Source organism: Garra rufa, chromosome 7, assembly GCF_049309525.1.
Source record: "Garra rufa chromosome 7, GarRuf1.0, whole genome shotgun sequence".
NCBI lineage: Eukaryota > Metazoa > Chordata > Actinopteri > Cypriniformes > Cyprinidae > Garra > Garra rufa.
The window spans coordinates 9,895,815-9,918,309 of NC_133367.1; the positions used below are offsets into that span (position 1 = coordinate 9,895,815).

Consider the following 22,495-nt stretch of genomic DNA (forward strand, 5'->3'; position numbering starts at 1 on the left):
AGAAATTAGCTAATGCTGTAACACAAATTAAATACCTTTCAGTAGCTGATGGTGTTTCCTCACTGAACTTCGGTGGTTCATCTTTTGACCGGTCACTCTTCACAGACACAGAGCAGGACACATGAGAGCCTGATCTTACACTAATGACACAGAGAACAGAGGGAGAGCTTTTTTAAAACTTTATTTAATACTATATATATATATATCAATGCCAAAAAAGAGAAAAGTATAAGTCCCCTTCTATCACAGTCCAGAAAATGTTAAGTGTCCAAGCTCTCTTCTGCCACAGCAGCAGCATCCTCATGTAACACACGAGTTTGATTTCTACTCTGTCTGCATCTAATGTTGTGCCACTGGAGCATTCACCTACATTCTCTTCATTCTTAATAGTCTCACTTCTCCAACCTTTTTAATTTATATCTTGCCTAGCAATAGTGGCACTGATCCCAGCTTCAACACTCTTTTCATTATTTACAGTTTCAGCATCATTAACTTTCTCAGCACAAACACTTCTAATGTGGTCCTCCCATTATATCAGAGGGAACAAAAACCAACTAATCAAAATCTGACTTTGATTACACACCAAGGCTGTACAGAGCAACATATATGTTGAATGTGCTACCAAAAAAAAAAAAAAAAAAAAGGTCTGTGTGATGAATAAATATACCACAGTAGCAAGCGTGCATGGGTTTGAGCCCATTTACAAACCTGTTGTCCAATAAAGTGAAAATTTAAAGACGTTTTTGCTACAAATTCATTTCAAAACATCACATATTGGGATATGATGTGATTAGCATTGCATTATAAATATACTTTATTGGTCATTTTATTTTAAGGTCCAATTCTCGCTATTAATGAACTAATAACTATGATATTTGCCTTATAGTCCGAATCACTGCTTGGTAAGGTAGTTTATGTATTGGGTAGGATAAGGGATGTAGAACATTGGTCTTGCCGAATATGTGCTTTAGAAATACTAATGAATAGCCAATTTGCTAGTAATGTGCATGCTTTTGAGCAACTAGTTATGTGAGAACTGCTTCCTATAATAAAGTGTTACCAGTTTATTCATACAGGGCTCCAGGCCAACATTTGAGGGCAGTGGCACCAGCACCACTAAGTTCTACAGATGGTGGCAACAGGAGGAGATTTGGTAAAGCTGATATTGATGTTTCAGAGTATTAAAAATATTGGTCATTTAATCATAAATTTACAATGGTTTTGCATTAATAAGTGCAGTTGCTAATAATATTACATGTTCATTTCGTGTTTACCATGTTTACACATTTGACAGCAAAGCACTAAGCTTGAGTTGGGAAGCATACAACATTTACTTTTATCAACAACAGTAACAGCAAAATCTAATTTTTATATAGAACATGCATGTATTCTACTCATTAAATGTACCATTATTCCTCTGTATCATTCGGAACTAACCATCAACTTCAGTCAATAATGCAAATTAAAGTTTTTCAAGGCACTTTGTGACTTTTCTTACTTCATACACAAGCAAAGTGTAAAGTGGTACTGACTAAATCCATTTTCTTGATGATTTGATATTTTATAATAGTGATTTTAGCATTTCAAAATATGAAAGAAAAAGTAGAAAATTAATTGCTAATAAGCCAATAAGTGCTCCTCTGCTTCCATCACCTAGTTATAATTGTGATTTAATGTCTTTTTTTTTCTTTCTTTTTTTTTTACACAAGAGTTTACCACAAAGTATATTTAATTGAATTAATAATGCAATAACATTCGACTATTTCTGCCACAACAACATGCTATAGTTTTTATTGTTACTACTTTTGGTCTTCTAAAGTGGTGTTATCACCTGTTCATTACAGAGAATTCTGCGCAGAATGTGAATGCATGTCACTAGAATAGATCTCGCATCAGCTTTATTCAGTGTTTTGTTTGTTTGCGTTGCGATCCAAGCTGATAAACGGTCCGTGCTTCGCATCTCAAACTAGCAGCGGCATTTTGTTTCACTTTCGTTTCATTTGGTTTGCCGTTTGATGTTTTACATAAAAAACGGAAATGGCAGCACTTATGAGTTAATCAACATGGTGGTCGTGTCTGTGTGACCGCTTACAAAATTGTCGCACTGGCAGAAAAAAATGGTCGCAAAATGCAGTCTTGACTTGACCCCAAAATGACTTGAAGAACAGCTAAGCCATTTAGCCGCAATGCATATTGTCGTATGCTTATTTCAGCTATAGCGATAGCCTCCGTCTAAATTAGAGATTTCTTATAACGTTAGGCTATTGCATATTTTTGAAATTAATATCTGGACTTCAGTCAAGGCATTTTAGGCATTTCTGGATCAGGTTTCTCTATTAGAATAACAGACATTTTTTTTAATTTACATAGTAACAACAGTTACATAGTAATTTTTTAAAGCCTGAATATACATTTATGACCTAAAAACATAATCAATGATGTCCCTGCTGAAAAAACCAGCTAATACCAGCCTAGGCTGGTTGGCTGGTCTTAGCTGGTTTAAGCTGGAAGTGGCTGGTTTTAGCTGGTCTCCCAGGCTGGCCAGGCTGGTCAGGCTGGTTTTAGCTGGTGGTTTTGGTGGACAAAACCCCTCTAAAACCAGCCTGCCTTCCAGCTATGACCAGCTAAAACCAGGCTGGTTGACCAGCTAAAACCAGCCAACCAACCTAGGCTGGTTTTAGCTAGTTTTTTCACCAGGGGTGGAATAGTTTACTTAAGTATCTACATATCACGTGCTGAAGAGCAACTGTAAATTAGGTTAGGAAATTATTATTTTGAAATCATTAATGATTGATTTTCAGTTTTCATATTTTATCATCTATTGGCTACCTTTTAAATATTTATGTTATTTTTTTATTATAAATTTATGAAACTCTAAAATTATGCAAATCATTTGTAAATATAAAACGTTTTTTTTTTTTTTTTTTTTTTTTACAGCAAACATGTGAAAGTCCAGCAGTGTTTAAAATGATTGTCTGCCAGTCTTACCTCTGTTTGTGTGAGAGACTCATCTCAGACGGAGAGTCCATTCCTCGCTCCTCTGACATCCTGCAGATAAACTGCCAGAGATCAGCACTGGGTTGAGAAAACTATCTGCTGTTCAGTTTGACCTGGAGATGATGATCCTTAATGAGATCAAGAAATATCTGGAGTTAGCAGCGACAGCAACAGAAAACACCATATAAAATAAAGCGAGTTATAAAAAAATGTATTGCCATGAATAATAACCAAATGGTTTTAATGAGAAATAGCGGGTTTGAAAATACTTTCGGTTTCGCATCACAAAAACAACATAAAACACGAAAATACAGAAAACCCTTCTGAAACACGTTTGTTTTCAATAACGTCTTGTTCACTAAGAAGAGGATTCATAAATATTCGAAACGCTTTTTTATCCTTTTAGGCCTGTAGTTTTTATTGCCTGTCAGCAATAATTCTTGTATCTCTCAAACGGAGTGGATTAAATACAAAAACAATGTCCGCGAGTGTTAAAATTGGTCTGTGCTAAAGTTATATATGTAAAAATGTTTTCTAGGACATAAAAGCGATCAATTCCAACGAGCAACGCCTTGTTTTGCTAACTGCGTGTTTTCTTCTGGTCTTCTTCATAGACGTATGTCCATGAGCAAAATAGATACACTTGCATTACTTTCTAACATTTACAGATGAAGAACATAACTGTGGCATATCTGTTATGCACTAGGGAAAACATCGATTTGATCCATGATCGACATTATCTTAACTCACTAAACCTGGACCAAATTAGTGAGATTGCTTGAACTAAAATAGTCGTTTATGAAATCGTTTTAGTCCCGATTGATTTGTTATTTCCAGTCAGGTTTTGGACTTTAATCCTTGCTTTTCTTAGCATCTTCTATGGAGATGATGGTCGCTAATGAGATGAATAAATATGTGGAGTTATGAGAAGCAGAAAAACACTATATAAAATAAAGTGAGTTATAAACAAATGCATTGCCACATAGTTTAAAAATACGTCCGATTTCGCATCACAAAAACAACAGCTTAAAACACAAGCGAAAATACGGGAAAACCTTGAGAAACACAATAACCTGTTTTGGAAAACTTACTTGCGGTCTTGCCCACTAAGAAGACAATTTAAAAGTATTTGAAACGCATTTTTTTCTGTCCTTTAGGCCTGTAGCTTGTCAGCAATTATTCTCAAATCGAATTGGATTGTATCTGCGAGTGTTAAATGCTAAAGTTATTCATGTAAAAATGTTTTCTCGAACATAAAATGGATCAAATCCAAGAAGCAACGCCTTGTCTTGTAGAGTTGTGACGTTCGGGAACGAACCGATTCTTTTGAACGGCTCATAAACATGAACAATGGGAGCCGAGTCGCGGCTGGGGGGAGCCGTTCTTTCTGTAGTTTTTTTTCCTTATGCGTGTTTCACACAGATGCACACAAATGAGCTCCTCCGCGAGACAGAACAGTTATAGGGAGAGGGGCGCACCCAGCGCAGGGGCTGATCTCTTATTTGCTAAGTTTACAGTAATTATAGTAGTAATAGTGTATTTAGACATTTCCATTTTATTTATTTTAATTTTATCTACAGTACATGTCTAATACTTTAAATATTTTTTGTTATCTATCAAAATGTTCTTTTGTGATACTGTTCTTGAATAGAAAGGTTTCACTAAAAGATGTTTTGCACAGACATTCATTGCAGCCCACTTTGTAATTGTTCATTTAAGACTTGAAGGGGCTGATGTCCTATTTGCAAAGTTTACAGTAGTAATAGTAGTAAATAGTGGACTGTATGTAGACATTTCCATTTTATTTATTCTAATTTTATCTACAGTTATATATTTAAAACTTTAAATATTTTTTGTTTTCTATCAAAATGTTCTTGTGTATTAACAATGTTCTTGTGTGGAAGTGTTTGCAGTTAAAGCTGTTTTGCACAGAAATTCATTGCAGCCGGCTTTGTTTTTTGATGTTTATTGTGAGTAGGTATTGTATGAATAACATAAGTCAACGTAGCTTTACACATACACACACTTTGTACTAAAGGTAAATCCAAAATAGTGATGTCACCCTATGGAATATAGTCCACACATGACAAAAGAGGTAATCAATATTTCAGAATAATTCAAACTCAGATATTGGTGTGTGTGATATCTGAGTTTTAATTATTTGACTACAAATCTCATCTCATCATTCCTCCCAGTGATTATGATGCCCCCAAGCTGGCTTAACTGACTAAATATTTAAAAAGAGCCAAAAGAGCCGTTCTTTTAAACGGCTCTTTGAAAGGAACGGATCGCCAACATCCGGATCCCCTCAAAGAGCCATAAATCTTACCGCTATCGTCTTGCTATCTGCGTGTTTTCAGAAGTTACTTTTCGTCTTCTTCATGGGTTTTAAACGAGCTGAACAGTTACTGCCACCTGCTGTACTGGAGCCTGGATTTCTACCTAAAAAATGTAAATACTGCTTTATTATTTTCCCTGTTCCTGGGGCCCATTTCAATAAGGAGCTTCAACCAACTTTGAGTTTAAACTTGGACTCTGAATTAACTTTCCATGAGATGGGAAACGCTGAGTTTTGGGTTTCAGAACAGCTGAACTGAGTTAGTTCAATCCACTCTGAGTAGGTTGAGTTTAGTGCTTGCACCACGACTATGAAAAGAGATGATCAATGAAGCTCCCAAATTATGATTTACCATTGCAACAGCTCCCACCAAAAATACATCCTCTTCCATTGCTTAACTTTAATTCTTAAAGGAGAACTCCGGTGTGATTTTGACCTAAAGTGTATTGAATCATGATACCGAGTGTAAACGTACCTTGCATATCTCATCTCGTCTTGTCCACTGCTGTCCGAAATCTGGGGTCAGTTATCCGATGCTCACAACAGGTTGTCAATGAAAGTCAATCGGGCATCGAAGGAGCCATGTAAATAAATCACTGTTTTACGCCATTTACGAGGCACAAAGTAGCTCCAGACTTCATTGGTAGACTTCCAAGGGCCCTGACATTTAAAACGAGACACTGAGAACTCAGAAAAAGCACCGGTAGTTTATTTACAAGTAGATTTATACAGACAGTAACTGCAAGAAGTTTAGCCGCCGCCGCCATCTTAAATGTAGTCACGATAAGTCGAGTGTCGAGCACCATGGAATTCATCAGGTTATCAAGTCAAGTCAAGTCAAGTCAAGTTTATTTATACAGCGCTTTTTACAATACAAGTTGTGTCAAAGCAACCTTACAGTATTAAAATAATAAGATAAAATGTCAATAAAAGTGCAAAAGTTCCATATTGCAGCAAAGTCAAATTGGAGAGGACTCATCTGGTTCCCATGGCCTTGTGCCGGTGGCTGTTTAGGGTAGGAGTTCTTTCTGATGATCTGTCCCTGGGGCTCATCTAGTTGACACGGTATCCGCTGACATTCGGCTGTAGGTGTTTATCCACCTCTTGGTACGGACTGAATCCGGGGTTCTGCAGTGACCATCTGATCTGGATACGGACTGGATCTGGTGGCTATGGTGACCTGGGAATAAGAAACAAACAGACTAATATTAATGTAGATGCAAGAGTTCCAAGTTGCCACAAAATCAGATTGGAGAGGACTCATCTGGTTTTCGCTGTCTTGCGTCGGTGGCCGTCTAGGTGATGGGGTCTTCACTGATGATCTGTCTCTGGGGCTCATCTAGTTGACACGGTATCCGCTGACATTCGGCTGTAGGTGTTTATCCACCTCTTGGTACGGACTGGATCCGGGGGACTGCAGTGACCATCTGATCTGGGTACGGACTGGATCTGGTGGCTATGGTGACCTGGGAATAAGAAACAAACAGACTAATATTAATGTAGATGCAAGAGTTCCAAGTTGCCACAAAATCAGATTGGAGAGGACTCATCTGGTTTTCGCAGTCTTGCGTCGGTGGCCGTCTAGGTGATGGGGTCTTCACTGATGATCTGTCTCTGGGGCTCATCTAGTTGATGTGGTCTCTGCTGACATTCAGGGCTGTAAAGGATATCTCTAGGTGCTGATGGGTACAGACTGGATCCGGGGGACTGCAGTGAACGTCTGATCTGGATACATGATCGGTGGCTACGGTGACCTCGGAATAAGAAGGAAAGATACTAGTATTAGCGTAGATGGCATTCTTCTTCTGATGCAACGAGTACATCAGGTGTTTTGGGAAGTGTCCCTGGTTCCGGTTGACCTAAATAATGCAGCCTAACAATCCTTTAACGGATTTGGATTGAAAAATGTATTAAGTGTAGGCCAGGTTAAAGAGATGGGTCTTTAATCTAGATTTAAACTGACAGATTGTGTCTGCCTCCCGAACAGTGTTAGGTAAATTGTTCCAGAGTTTGGGCGCTAAATGTGAAAAGGACCTGCCGCCCGCAGTTGATTTTGATATTCTAGGTACTATCAAATTGCCGGAGTTTTGAGAATGCAGCGGACGTGAAGGACTATAATATGATAAGAGCTCGCTCAAGTACTTAGGAGCTAAACCATTCAGGGCTTTATAAGTAATTAGCAAGATTTTAAAGTCTATACGATGTTTAATAGGGAGCCAGTGCAGTGTTGACAGAACCGGGCTAATATGGTCATACTTTCTGGTTCTAGTAAGAACTCTAGCTGCTGCATTTTGGACCAGCTGGAGTTTGTTTATTAAGCGTGCAGAACAACCACCCAATAAAGCATTACAATAATCTAATCTTGAGGTCATGAACGCATGGATTAACGTTTCTGCATTTGACATCGAGAGCATAGGTCGTAATTTAGATATATTTTTTAGATGAAAAAATGCGGTTTTGCAAATGCTAGAAATGTGGCTTTCGAAGGAGAGATTGCTATCGAATAGGACACCTAAGTTCCTGACTGATGATGAAGAATTTACAGAGCAGCCATCTAGTATTAGACTGTGTTTTAGGTTATTACTTGTAGAGGTTTTAGGTCCAATAATTAACACCTCTGTTTTTTCAGAATTTAGCAGTAAGAAATTTCTCGCCATCCAGTTTTTAATATCAGCTATGCATTCTGTTAGTTTTCCAAATTGGTATGTTTCACCGGGCCGCGAAGAAATATAGAGCTGCGTATCATCAGCGTAACAATGAAAGCTAACACCATGTTTCCTGATGATATCTCCCAAGGGTAACATATAAAGTGTAAAAAGTAATGGCCCTAATACTGAGCCTTGAGGTACTCCATACTGCACTTGTGACTGATATGATACCTCGCCATTTACTGCTACGAATTGATGCCGGCCAGATAAGTACGATTTGAACCAAGCCAGTGCACTACCACTAACGCCAACATAATTTTCAAGTCTATTTAAAAGAATATTGTGGTCAATAGTATCAAATGCAGCACTTAGATCTAGTAGCACTAATAGAGAGATGCATCCACGATCAGAAGACAGGAGAAGGTCATTAGTAACTCTAATAAGAGCAGTCTCAGTGCTATGATACGGTCTAAAACCTGACTGGAAATCCTCACAGATACCATTTTTCTCTAAGAAAGAACACAATTGTGAGGACACTACCTTTTCTAGTATCTTTGACAGAAAAGGGAGATTGGAAATTGGTCTGTAATTGTTTAATTCATTGGGATCAAGTTGAGGTTTTTTAATTAAAGGCTTAATAACAGCCAGTTTGAAGGTTTTGGGGACATATCCTAATGATAATGACGAATTAATAATATTCAGAAGAGGATCCATGACTTCTGGAAGCACCTCTTTTAGTAACTTAGATGGAATAGGGTCTAACATACATGTTGTCGGTTTAGATGATTTAATAAGTTAACACAGCTCTTCCTCTCCTATAGTTGAAAATGCATGGAATTTTTCCTCAGGAGATCTATAGCATATCTGATTTGATACTGTAGCGGATGGCTGCATAGTTACAATTTTATCTCTAATACTATCTATCTTGGTAGTAAAGTAGTTCATAAAGTCGTTACTGCTGTGCTGTTGGGAAAATTCAACGTCTGTTGGTGCTTTATTCTTCGTTAATTTAGCCACTGTATTGAATAAATACCTAGGGTTATGTTTGTTTTCTTCTAAGAAAGATGAAAAATAGTCTGATCTAGCAGATTTTAGTGCTTTTCTATAGGATATGTTACATTCACGCCAGGCTGTACGGAAAACCTCTAGTTTTGTTTTCTTCCAGCTGCGTTCCATTTTTCGTCGTGCTCTCTTCAGTGCGCGAGTGTGTTCAGTATACCACGGCGTCGGACTGTTTTCCTTAATCTTTCTTAAACGCAGAGGAGCAACTATATCTAAAGTGCTAGAAAAAAGAGAGTCAATAGTTTCTGTTGCATCATCAAGTTTTTCTGAGCTATTGGATATGCTGAGGAATTCAGATAAATCAGGAAGATTACTTACAAAGCAGTCTCTTGTGGTAGAAGTAATGGTTCTACCGTATTTATACCGAGGAGTTAATTTTACAGATTTAGTTATCTGGAGTATACATGAGACTAGATAATGATCTGAGATATCATCACTTTGATGCAGAATTTCAACGCCATTTACATCAATTCCGTGTGACAATATTAAATCTAAAGTGTGATTTCGGCAATGAGTAGGTCCTGGCACGTGTTGTCTAATCCCAATTGAGTTCAGAATGTCTATAAATGCTGATCCCAATGCATCTTTTCCATTATCAACATGGATGTTAAAATCACCCACTATTAAGACTTTATCTGCAGCCAACACTAATTCGGATAGAAAATCAGCAAATTCTTTAATAAAGTCTGTATGGTGCCCTGGTGGCCTATATACAGTAGCTAGTACAAGCTTCACAGGAGATTTAGCATTAATACTTGTTTCTTTGGATAATGTTATATGGAGCACCATTACTTCAAACGAGTTATACTTAAAGCCTGTTCTCTGGGAAACACTGAACATATTGTTATAAATTGTGCAAACACCTCCCCCCTTACCTTTTACACGTGGCACATGTTTATAACAGTAATTTTGGGGGGTAGACTCATTTAAAATAATGTAATCATCTGGTTTTAGCCAGGTTTCTGTCAAACAGAGCACAATCTAGCTTATGATCAGTGATCATATCATTTACAAAAAGTGCTTTCGTAGAAAGTGACCTGATATTCAATAAGCCAAGCTTTATCAATTGTTTCTCTGTATTATATATATTTTTTATTTGTTGAACATCAATTAAATTGCTAGTCTTGATTTGATTCAGGCGTTTTTTGTATTTTTTTGCTCGGGGAACAGACACAGTCTCTATAGTGTGATATCTAGGTGAAAGGGTCTCTATGTGCTGAGAATTAACTGATTTCTGTGACGTGAGGCGGCTAGCAGACGGTCGGTTTAGCCAGTCTGTCTGCTTCCTGACCTGTGCCCCAGTTAGTCAAGTGCAAACACTAATACTATGTGCCATATTTCTAGACAGAAGAGATGCTCCACATCCGGAGGGATGAAGACCATCTCTTTTAAACAGGTCAGGTCTGCCCCAAAAGCTTGTCCAATTGTCTATAAAACCTATGTTATTTCGCGGGCACCACTTTGACATCCAGCCATGGAGTGACCACAGTCTACTGTGAATCTCGTCACCACGGTAAGCCGGGAGGGGACCAGAGCATATTACAGTGTCTGACATCGTACTTGCAAGATCACACACCTCTTTAACATTATTTTTAGTGATCTCCGACTGGCGAAGTCGAACATCATTAGCGCCGACGTGAATAACAATCTTACTGAATTTACGTTTAGCATTAGCCAGCACTTTTAAATTTGCCAAGATGTCAGGCGCTCTGGCTCCCGGTAAACATTGGACTATGTTGGCTGGTGTCTCTATTTTCACGTTCCGTACAATAGAATCGCCAATTACTAGAGCACTTTCATCAGGTTTCTCAGTGGGTGCTTCACTGAGTGGGGAGAACCTGTTTGATGTTCTGATCGGAACGGAAGAGCGGTGTTTTGACCCGCGACTATGCCGTCTCACAGTCACCCAGTTGCCCTGCTGCACGGGCGTTGTTACCGGAACCGAACAATTTGCATGACTCCCTGAGCTAGTCACATCCAAAGCCGTATCTAAGTCCCTCACATTCTTACTATCCTCCATTAAAGTTTGGATGTGTGTCTCTAGTTCTGTGATCTTCTCTGTCAGCCTAGCTATTTCCTTGCATTTATCACATGTATAAGACTCACTGCCGACAGAGATAGATAAACTATACATGTGGCATGTGGTGCACACAACAACAGCAAGAGAAGAAGCCATTACTCACCGTTTATGTAGAAAGGACCCAACTTACCACTGTTACTTGATGAGCACTTGAAGAGCGGGATGGGAGGAGGAACAACGGAGTAAACAGGATGTAAAAGGAATCGCGATTTGCAAGCTAATCGATTAGCGGAATGCTAACGCGTTTCAGATCGTGGTTTTGAAATAAAAGCGAACAATCAGCGAGAGAGAAAGGAGAGCGGTAGTAGGCGCGAATGGAGTAACGTTACGTGTATAAAATGTAAGCCGCAAGTGGCAAGCTAGCTAGCTCACTGCACTCACGGTTAACGGGTAAAGTAAGCGGTCAGATTAGTGTGACGGGTAATTTCACAAGTCTGTTGGGAGTAAAACTGTTTTTAAATACTTTAAACAGCAGAGAGTAATAATTAGATAGAGATTTCTAAAGAAAAACAAGCTCCTGAAAGCTCCTGAAAGCTACAAATACAGAGAGCTAAAAACACAAACCAGCGTCGGGTAAGAAGCTGTTCTTTAGTTCAGTTCGATTTTCTTTTATATTTGCACATCTTAATATCAGCCATGATTATTCTAGTCCGTCAATTAAAATCTTGTTTAAATGCATATCTGCTAATTGTTTACGAGAAGCACACATGTAAGAGGCTGACAATTAGCTGAACATATACTTGTTTAATTAGTGACACCAATTGACATTACTGTCTTTGTTTTTAAACCTTTATTTGAATATGGCAACATAATATTGCCCTCTACAATATTTTTATGAATAATCTCTGACAGAGACCCCTCCCCTATCAGCCAATCCCTGCGTGCATATTTAATGAGCATGCTGACATCATCCAAGGCAACAAGGTCAACACCGCCCTTACTCTTAGCTTAAGACTTTTTTCAATTTTTTAGTAAAGGTTTGTCTCAACAGCTTTGTGAATAGGTTTTAAGAGAAAACTGTTGATTCAGATCAGGAGTTTAGTGTGGGTATGCAATTCTTTTGATTTGAACTTCTGAGAGGGTTTATGAATCTTTCGATACAGATCGAATTTGGAGCAGGCATCATTTGATTAAGATCGGAACTTTAGTGCGGGATTGAAATTCTTTTGATTCTGATCGGAACAGTGGGTTTGTGAATCTTGATTCAGATTTCTTTCGATTCTTTTGAATCTTTTGATTCAGGTTGGAACAGATTGAGATCAGAAATTAAGAGCGTCCATCACAAATAATTTGTTTCAGATCTGACCAGTGGGTTCGCAAATCTTTTCAATTGAGATGGGAACTTAGGAGCGGATTCATGTTTTTTTTTTTAATTCAAACTTTGGAGAGTGTACATGTATCTTTTGATTGAGATCAGATCTTCAGTTCGGTGTGTTTTTTTTAAATTCAAACTTTGGAGAGGGTTTATGAATCTTTTGATTCAGATCGAATTTGGAGCGTGCAACATAAATCTTTTAATTCAGATGGTATCATGCATCTTTTTTTCTTATTTCTTACTTTTTTTTTAATTAAGCAGTACAAAACATCAAACCATTAAGGCAGTACAGTTGTGATATAAAAAAAATATTTTTGCCATAATTTTGACCCATACAATGTATTTTTGGCTATTGCTACAAATATTCCTGTGCTACTTAAGGCTGGTTTTGTGGACCAGGGTCACATATATGTATTATTACAATGGCCTCTAGGAGCCAATGCTGTGAAGCAGTTCTGAGAAAGAAACGGAACATAAAAGACCATATTAATGTTTAAAAGATAAAAAATATTTTCCTCGGACCTATTCATTTTGATTAGAAATTGTTGTGTATTAAATTGTCAAACCTAAAGATTTCTTCTCTCTGTTAAACACAATAATAAAGAACAGCTGTTATATTAAACTCTGAGTGGTCACTACTGAAACTATATGTGGCCCCTGATGTATTGTATTGTAAGATTGCAGACAACAGGCTTTACTGCAGAGTATAGAAATAAAACAAACATATTAAGGAAGGAATTTTATTTCACTATTTAAAATATTTTAAATATCAATTTAAGGCAATTAGTGACCCTTTTTAAGAGCCGCAGAAGTAAAATGAACAGTATGAGTAGGGTTTGACAATGTACGGTAGAATATTAAGGCATAAAATGGCATGATTTATAATTCAGATACAGCTTCACACAAAACAAAACAAAATATATTATACAATGGAATTTCAGCCTTTATACCATTAAAAAGGATAAATCGAGTATATAATTTATTATATTTATTTAAAACATTAATATTACTGTCTTATTTGTTTAGATTTTACTTTTTTAGATTTTAACTGTGTTTGCTGCATAACAACGTAGGTCGATAATTGCACTAATTTGACCATAAAGAGCTGAAAAAATGTGGAAAAGAAAAAGCCACTCTCTGTCACAAGGGGGCGCTTTAAGAGCGCCGAAATATTAAGGTTTCCCTAGTAACGGCTGAATACAAATCAGCATTAACGCACTTTGGGCATCTGAGCAAAAGGGGCGGGTGCTCGAGCAGCCCCCTCTGCCAGTGCCTGGTTATCACTGCTTTAGGATGAACAGAACAGAGTTTACTTGTCCAGATCAACTGTGAATAAAGCAAAGAGAGGTGATGTTTGGGTGAACTGATCAGTGTTAGTACAGATACCTGAACACAGAAGCGAGTCTGTGGACTGAATGATGGCCATCAGCATCTCATGTCCTCCAGATACCATCACCAAACTTACTCAACAACATCAGCAGATCTCCAGAGACATAGTGATCCATGAGCAGATCCTGAGAGCAGAAGAACAGACAGCACTGAACATCTGACAAACACAGATTCAGATCAATTTAACTTCCAAATCAATCCAAAGTAAATGAATAAATGCATGTAATAGAAATCCCTCACCTGCTCATGTGAAATCAGTGCTTTACTGATATCTAGTGGTCAAACTGAGCAACTGACTGAAAACATCAATCACTTCATTACAGATGACAATAAGAAGAAACAGTTTGACAATTGATTTGATAAACCTGAAAGACACTGTATGAATTAAATATATGACTATATGCTTAGTTAAAGGAAAATTAATGAATGGAAATTAACTTTTTCACAGTAGGATTAGACTCTAACGCTTCTGAAACAAAATGTAAGGCAGTGTCACAAAAAGGAAATAACTACAAGATAAAACAGAAAAACATGTCGACCAGAGATTGACTATTTCTCAATAATAGATATAGAGTCTTTAGAAAGACTACATGAAACAGAAATGATGCACACATTGTTCTTGATGTTTGTTTGTTCATTTATTTTGGGAACAGATAGTTTGACTGACAGATGAACTGACTGGAGTCCTTCTGCACACAAACCACTGCAAACACAATCATGTCAAGACTAATACAATCTTCACAGTAATAGTGTTTTTAACTACTTAATTCCTATGGTCAACATTTCACATAATAAGAAATCACTGTAAAAGGCCACTGGATGAGTTTGATTTGACCAGATGTTTGCACTGGATTTGGATATAAATCAGATTGACAGGTCTGAGACACTTATTTGTATTGTTTATCTTTTTTGGTTTATCACAGAATTTAAGTTGTTTAAAGTGTAATATACAGCAAACAGTCTGATGTGGATCAATGACAGTATTTCTGGAAAATACTATAGTACTCTTCTCTCTTCTTCTCAACATATATCACAGGATCATTGGCTTCTCTGAACAGTCTGTGTTGGTCAGTGATCATCTTGTTTGCTCTCTTACAGACGGAAAGAACCAAATCCACGAAGAATTGATTCTTGAACACATATCTCACTTGTCCTTCCTCATGCTCTGTTACTCTTGCTTTGATGTAATTTATAAGTTGATGAATGTAGCTGATGTTGTAGCCCATCTTTGAGATGTTAAATGACTGAATCATTTTGTCACTCTGATGATCAACATCTGAGACTAATGATTTTATTTGGGCTTCATTCTCTGGAGGATGAATTCCAAACATCCAAACTCTTCTGCTAGCATATCTTGTGGAATTTTTAAAAACAACATATTCAGAATAATTCTGCAGAGTGAAAATATCCCTGCTCTCCCTCCTGTGATCTACAGGAACACTTTGACAGACATCACTGAGGATCTCTCTCACATCTCTCATTATGTCAACGTCTCTGATTGGAGGAGTGTCTCTGATGATGATCTTCTTCATCCACTGTTCCCAAAACAAATCAAACTCTTTCTTCAGTGTTACTTCATCAATTGCTTTATATTTAAGTTTTAATTTGAGTTCTCTGCTCTTTTCATAGAGAGTGTTTTCATAATGTGTCCTCTGAGCATCAATGTTTTTCTTGAGTTCTCGCTGCTGAAGAATCTCATTTAATTTCTTCTTTGTTTCTCTCACAATGTTTTCCTGAAGCTCTTCGATTCTAATTTCAAATGATCTTTTCCACTGAATCAGTATTTCTGCATCTCTGTCTTTCTCAAAGAATTCAGACACTGATTTTTTCACTTCTTCACTTGTCTTCTTCAGTTCTCTGTGAAGATCAGTTTCCTTAACCTCATGAATTACTCCATTTTCTATTCTGTTGTGTAGTTTGTTCTCAGTTTCCATCATGGCACTGCGAAGACTCCAGGACCACTTCCTGTTTTCGGTCTCCAGTTTCCTGTAAGATGAAACCTCCAGAGAATTTCTGAAGCTGAAGACGAATTGTTCATTCAGTAAAGCCTCCCAGAGATCTGTAATACGATCTTTTAGGTGTGATAGCATCAATCCATCTGATTTTGAGGCATAAGATATAATAGTTTTCTTCAGGTCTTGAATGTTCTCACAGTAGTCTGGGTTTGGTGGAGCCATTGGTGGGATTCCCTCCCAGAGCTGAGGAATATACTTCACATCATTCTGAACATCAAATCTAATAACATCACTGAAACGTTCAACATCATAGACTTCCTCTTTAGCAGCTAGTTTTGTCATCTCATCCAGTGTCTCCTGCAGTCGTCTCCTTCCCCACATGTTTTTCTCTCCAGCTGTGATGTCTGAAACGTTCTGATGCACAAACACACAGCTGGGATTCAGTCTGACCTTCTTCATCCTCATGAAGGCCTGAACAACAATCTGAAGAATGTCCTGCATCTCAGATGGGTTTTCTCCAAAGATGTTGATCAACGTCAGATTTGCAAGACCAACAACAAATGTGGCCAATTCATTGTCATGATGTCTTGCTGATCCTCCTGCCAGTTCTGAAACACGGAGACCCTCAGTATCAACAACCAGAATATAGTCAAAGTTGATCTGTGTTTTGATCTGGTCTGAGACTCTGATCAGCGTCATGAAAGCTCCTCTGGTTGTCCTGCCAGCACTGACGTCAAACTGGAGCCCAAACATGGCATTCATCATGGTGGATTTCCCAGAGCTCTGAATCCCTAAAACTGACAGCACAAAGACTCTCTGGTCTCCCAGTTTCTGGATGAGTTGATCTAGAACAGCAGAGATCCAGATCACAGGAACATGAGCAGCATCTCCATCCATCAGCTCCAGTGGAGATCCAGAGATCATCATCTCTGCTGCGAGACTCGGGAGAGAAGAGAAGTCCATCCGCAGGTCTTTCTTGTTCTTCTTCACAGATGAACATGATTCATAGATCTGACCGATCTCCCTCATGATGTGGTCCAAACCAAAGTCTGCAGCTTGAAGATCCTCAGATATTTTCTCTAGTTCAGTTTGTGCAGCTCTGAGTTGTTCAGATTTATCATGTTTCTCTTTTAGTTTTAAGACCGTTGACCACTTTTCATCATATTTGTCATGTAGATAAGAAAGATCAGCTGATATATGTTCATCCAGGAGGATCCTGAGCCATTTAAGAAAAAACATCTTATATCCAGTTTGTGAGTTAATTTCTTTAATGAAGAGCTTCATAAACTCACTGATGTCACATTCATGCTGCTGTTGGCGTATTTTTCTAATTTCTGTTTTTTTTCTACTTATTTCCATTTCTATCTCATCTAGAAATATCGGTTGATATAGTTCTTTGTTCTTCTGACTCCACTGATGCCACAGTTTCCCCTGATGAGGCAGAAATGATTCTTTGATTTTCATCAGATCTTTCTTCTTCAGTAAACTCATCATCTTCTGTGCTGCTGCTCTTCCTCTCCTGCAGTCATCATCATCTTCCTCATCTACTCTGATGTCTGAGTGTTTGGACACATCTTCAAGTCTGAAAGTACAAGACGATTCTGAGACACAATCATTTATAGCTCTTCTGAGTTCTTCAGACACATCTGACTGATTTCTGTCTTTCAGACCTATTTTGTATTTTCCTTTTCGTGTCTCAATGAGAGCTGAATCATCTTCACTAAAGAGACAAATGAGTGGCTTTGAGTCCTTGTAGAGTTCTTGAAGTTTTATCATACTTCTATCATTCCTGTCCAGTCGTGGCAGAAGAACAACATTGACTGAGGCCATTTGAGTGAGGATCTGCAGCTGTTTCTCATGGTCTCCTGCATCTCCGTGTAGATTACAGAACGCAACACACTCAGTGAATTTATCTGTGTTTCTCCCAGATGGACAGAACCAGGCGATCTCCACCACTCCATCCATCAGGACTCTGGTTCTGCTGCTGTTTGGGCAGTTCCTGTGGAAGAACGTGTTGTGTTTCTCATTGATCAGACTGTTCATCAGCTGAGACTTGGATGAAGACACAGAGCCAAACCTGAAGAAAAACACCATTGGAGTTTGTGTCTTGTAGATCGGCTGGGTTTGATGGATGATCTCATTGTTGGTGTTTCTGATCCTCCAGCTCTTGTTGATTTGTCTGAATGTCCAGAGAGGAAACTCAATCTGTCGTGTGAATGGATCAGGAACAAGCAGAGGCAGAGCGTACTGACACTGGGACAGTTTAGTGACCATCAGCTGCTTCAGGAAACTATCAGCACAATGAAACACAGCCATCTGGACATCCATCGGGTGAATGAGGTCAGACTGACTGGTCCTTTTGTTTGACAAAGACATTTCATTAAAAATATCAAACTCATCTTCAGATAAATCACTGTCTCTTTGGTGCCTGTAATCCTGTTCATTGGGATCCCTAACACAAATGAATCTTGCTCTGTAGTCCATCATCAGTAGTTTCTGTATGAAAGTCTGAATCAGCTCTTCTTCAGCACAAGACTCATGAGACTGTAATGAATGTTCATTTATCTGAAGAACATCTGCAGCTCTCAGTTTGTGGTGTCTGTCTTCAAGATGAAGTCTGTGGAATAGATTCTGTATTCTTTCTGCTCTGACTTCTGCTGGTTCAATGTCCTTGTTTTCTCCCTGTGTAAAAAACAGTAACATAAAGTAAGTTAAAACTATTATTATTACAATCATAGCAGGCAATAATTAATTTCTGTTTCTCACCTGCAGTGAATGATCAGTTTCAGAGCAGATCTTCTTCTTCATCTCCTCTTTCTCTCGTTCATATTCCTCTCTCCACTCCACTCGTCTTCTCTTCAGTTCATCTTCATGCTGTTCTTCAAGGAGTTTCAGTTTGTTTTCAAGAGTCTTCTGTTGATCTTCTCTCATGTTTCTTTCTTCTTTCAGTCTCTTCTCTGAATCCTCTAGTTGTTCTTGTCTCTCTCTTTCTATTCTCTGTTTCTCTCTGATTATTCCCTCCATTTCACTCTTCAGTTTCTGAATCTGTTCATCACAAATCTGTTTTTCTCTCTCTCTTCTTTTCTCTTCTTCTTGTTTTCTCATCCTTTCCTCTAGACTTTGTTTCTCCAGTTCCTCTCGTTCTCTCTTCATCTCCTCTTTTATCTTCTTCTCATTCTCTTCTTTCTCTTTCAGGAGTGTTTTATAACGTTCTTCTCTCTCATTAAACTCTTCTTCTCTTCTCTTTCTCTCTTTGTCATGATGTTGTCTTTCATTCTCTATTCTGTTCATCAGTCTGTCTATTTCTATCTGTAGATCTTCTTTTTCTTTCTTTATAAGCTCTTTTTCTTGCCTCATTTCATCTTTAAACATCCCTCGTTCTCTCTTCATCTCATCTCTCATCTGTTCCTGTTCCTTCATTTCTCTTTTATATTGGTCTTCTCTCTTATTAAACTCTTCTTCTGTTTTCTTTCTCTCGGTTTCATGATTCTGTCTTTCAGTCTCTATTCTGTTCATCAGTCTGTCTATTTCTGAGTCATATCTGATCAGAAGAGTTTCTTTTTCTTTCTTTACAGTCTCTATTTCTTTCCTCATTTCCTTCATTTCACTTTTAAACTGATCTTTTACACTTTTCATGTCATCTTTCATCTGCTTTTCCTGTTCCTTCATTTCTCCTTTATATCGTTCTTCTCTTTCTCTGAGTTCCTCTTCTCTTCTTTTTCTCTCTTTGTCTTGATTCTGTCTTTCTTCCTCCATCATGATCTTCATTCTCTCTTTCTCTTCTTCATGTTTCTTCATCAGTTCTTCTCTTTCTCTGTTCAGTTTCTCCATCAGGATCTTCATCTTGTTTTCGTCTTCTTCATGTTTAGATTGAAGATTTTCCCTCTCTTTCATTAGTGTTTTATATTCTTCTCTTTTCTTCCTGCCATTCTCTATTCTGTTCATCAGTATTTCTTTTTCTTTTTCATATTTGATCTGTAATTGGTCCTTTTCTTTCTTCACTTTCTCTATTTCATGTCTGAATGTCTCTCGTTCTCGTCTCATCTCGTCTCGTATCTCTCTCTGATGTTTTTCTTGTTCCTCTCTTACTTTAATGTCTCTTTTATATCGTTCTTCTCTCTCAGTAAATTCATCTTCTCTTCTCTTTCTGTCTTTGTCATGATCTTCCTCCATCTTGATCTTCTTTCTCTTTTTCTCTTCTTCATGTTTCTTCATCAGTTCTTCTCTTTCTCTGTTCAGTAGCTCCACTTTCTCCATCAGGATCTTCATCTGTTGTTCTTGTATTTCTCTCTCCATTTCTCTGAACATCTTACATGAGTAGTAACTCCCTCCGTTTGCTTTCACCATGTTGTCTATCTTCTGCAGTAGATCAGTCACCTGTGTTCGGTCTCCAATCTCTTTATTATTGAACACATGGAATCTGTTTCCACAAGCTTCAATCAGCTGATTCAGAGCAGATCCAGGTTTTCCCAAACACTGATCAATGGTTTTGTTCTTCAGAAAGTCTCCTCTGGTGAAGAGCACCATGGTGAACATTAAAGATTTCTCTCCAAACGTCTCCTGGATGATCTCCACAGCGCTTGCCTCTTCTTTAGTGAATCGTTGTCCTAAATTGAGCACGATGATGAACACATGTGGTCCAGGCAGGATCATGGGGATGCAGTTGCTGATTTCTCTCTGGATTTTTTCATTACTGAGTTCAGTATCAAACAGTCCTGGAGTGTCGATCACAGTAATGTGTCTGTTGTTGATTTCTGATGTTTCTCTCTGACACTCTTTAGTAACAGACTCTTGAGATGTGTCTGCTGTAAATGCTTTTCTTCCTAAGATGGTGTTTCCAGTCGCACTTTTCCCGACTCCAGTTTTTCCCAGCAGCACAATCCTCAGATCATCTTCTCTCTCTGTTGAACCTGTAAGAGAGGAAATGCATCAGTTCACTATGAGCTACATGGTACAATGTAATTTTTTTTTATCTGAATTATTTCATTTTGGAATTTTTAAACTGAATTTTGAATTTCTGAACTTTAGAATGTTGGATTCCAACAGTTCTTTAGTTTAAATAGAACTGTATAAAACTCTAATATGTGACCATGGACCACAAAAACCAGACATAAGGGTCAATTTTTAGAAATTGAGATCCAGGGTCCAGGGTCACACATAGAATCAATCTGTAGCAAAAATTCAATTTAAAAACATGCTCTGTAGTTTTAGACCTAAAATAATGTTCTGCTCATTACCTTGTGACAGTAAATGTGTCTCTAATGATTGAATTTTCTTCTTCATCTCTTCAAATTCCTGCAGTTTTTCCATTTGTGCTTCAAACAATGTCTCTGTGGAGAAACAAACACCACTATTTTCCTGAACCATCTGCTTGATCTTCTCCATCAATGTGGACACTTGTGTGTTCAGGTCAATGAACTGATGTCTTCCTCCAAATCTCTCAATGACAGACTGTGTTTCTTCATTTAGTTCTGCTGTCTGATGCTCTGAATTCTGCTTTATGAGGATCATGATGTGTTTGTTGATTCTTGAGCTGAAGATCCTCTGGATCTCCTCTATTTCTGCTTTGTCTTCATTATTAAGTGGAGCATCAGAAATGATGAGGATGAAAACATGAACTCCAGGATGACAGAGAGACACACAGCGGTGAGTCTGACGCATCACTTCCTCCTCTGAGAGCTGAGTGTTGAACAGAGCAGGAAGCTCCACCAGACTGATCAGACGACCATCAAGCTCCACGTCTCTCCTCACACACTCTGAGCTCAGCTCTGATCTTCTCTCGCTCTGCTTCAGGATCAGGTTTGAGATGAAGGATTTTAATTCTCTGTTACTCCCACACACAACCAGATTCATTTTCACACTCTCTGAAACTAAGAACAGATGTTCATATTAATTTACTGATATAAACACCAAATATCATCACACAATATCATCCATTGTGAAAACTGTGAACCTTCAGCGCAATCCAGGTGTCGTCCATCATTCATCTTCTCAATGTCCTCAAGCATCTGCAGAAGATCATCAGGAGAGCTGCTCCTCTGAAGACTGAAGTGTCTGTTTGCACATTTCTGGATGATTTCCTGCAGGATGTGATTGGTTTGAGTGGGCTCTTGTGTGCTGAGCACCATGGTGTGTTGATAAACGCGCTCAGAGAAAGAGTGCAGCACCTTCTCCACACACTCTTGATCTTCTGCTGAACACGGCTCATGTTTGAGGAGCAGAAGGATCACATGAGGTCCTGGATCAGACAGATGGACACACTCTCTCACTGTCTGTGTGATCTAATGATCTGAGATGTTGGTCTGGAGCAGCTGAGGACTGTTGATGATGATCACGTGTCTGTCCTTCAGTCTTCCTGCCACTCTCTCTACAACATCTGGAGGAGCTTCAGTGTCAAACGCTGCTCGTCCTAATATGAAGTTCCCCACCAGACTGTTTTCTGACACGCTCCAACCCAGAAGAACAATCCTCACTGCAGACAGTCAAATCAGACATTCAGTGTCCACAATCCTCACATCACACAATAACACACAGCACATGTGATATACAACATGTTATGATGCCAGGATCTTGTGCTTAATCCAATATTACAAATCAAAATAACCAGAATCCATCAGCTGAAGATACATTTCCACACCTAACTTTATTTATTTATGTAGTTAAAGACTTACTGTGAGGAGGTTGTTCTTTGCTCCATTTTCTCCTGCGAGG

General features: G+C 38.3%; 2 protein-coding genes across 2 annotated transcripts in view; both read right to left on the bottom strand.

Annotated features, from left to right (window-relative positions):
* Positions 1-3,047, bottom strand: part of LOC141338425 (NACHT, LRR and PYD domains-containing protein 3-like) — a 134,492-nt gene extending 131,445 nt beyond the window's left edge. The window contains exon 1 of the mRNA XM_073843971.1: positions 3,005-3,047. Within this exon, the coding sequence (XP_073700072.1) occupies positions 3,005-3,047 (43 nt within the window). The remainder of the gene's footprint in view (positions 1-3,004) is intronic.
* A 10,826-nt stretch (positions 3,048-13,873) lies between these two features.
* On the bottom strand, positions 13,874-21,120 carry LOC141338842 (interferon-induced very large GTPase 1-like). Its single transcript, XM_073844458.1, has 4 exons — positions 21,022-21,120; positions 18,551-20,694; positions 14,978-18,466; positions 13,874-13,954 (listed from the first exon to the last, which is right to left on the bottom strand). Exons 1-4 carry the CDS (start codon positions 21,092-21,094, stop codon positions 13,874-13,876), a joined length of 5,787 nt encoding a protein of 1,928 aa, XP_073700559.1. The 5' UTR covers positions 21,095-21,120.
* Positions 21,121-22,495: the final 1,375 nt, after the last annotated feature.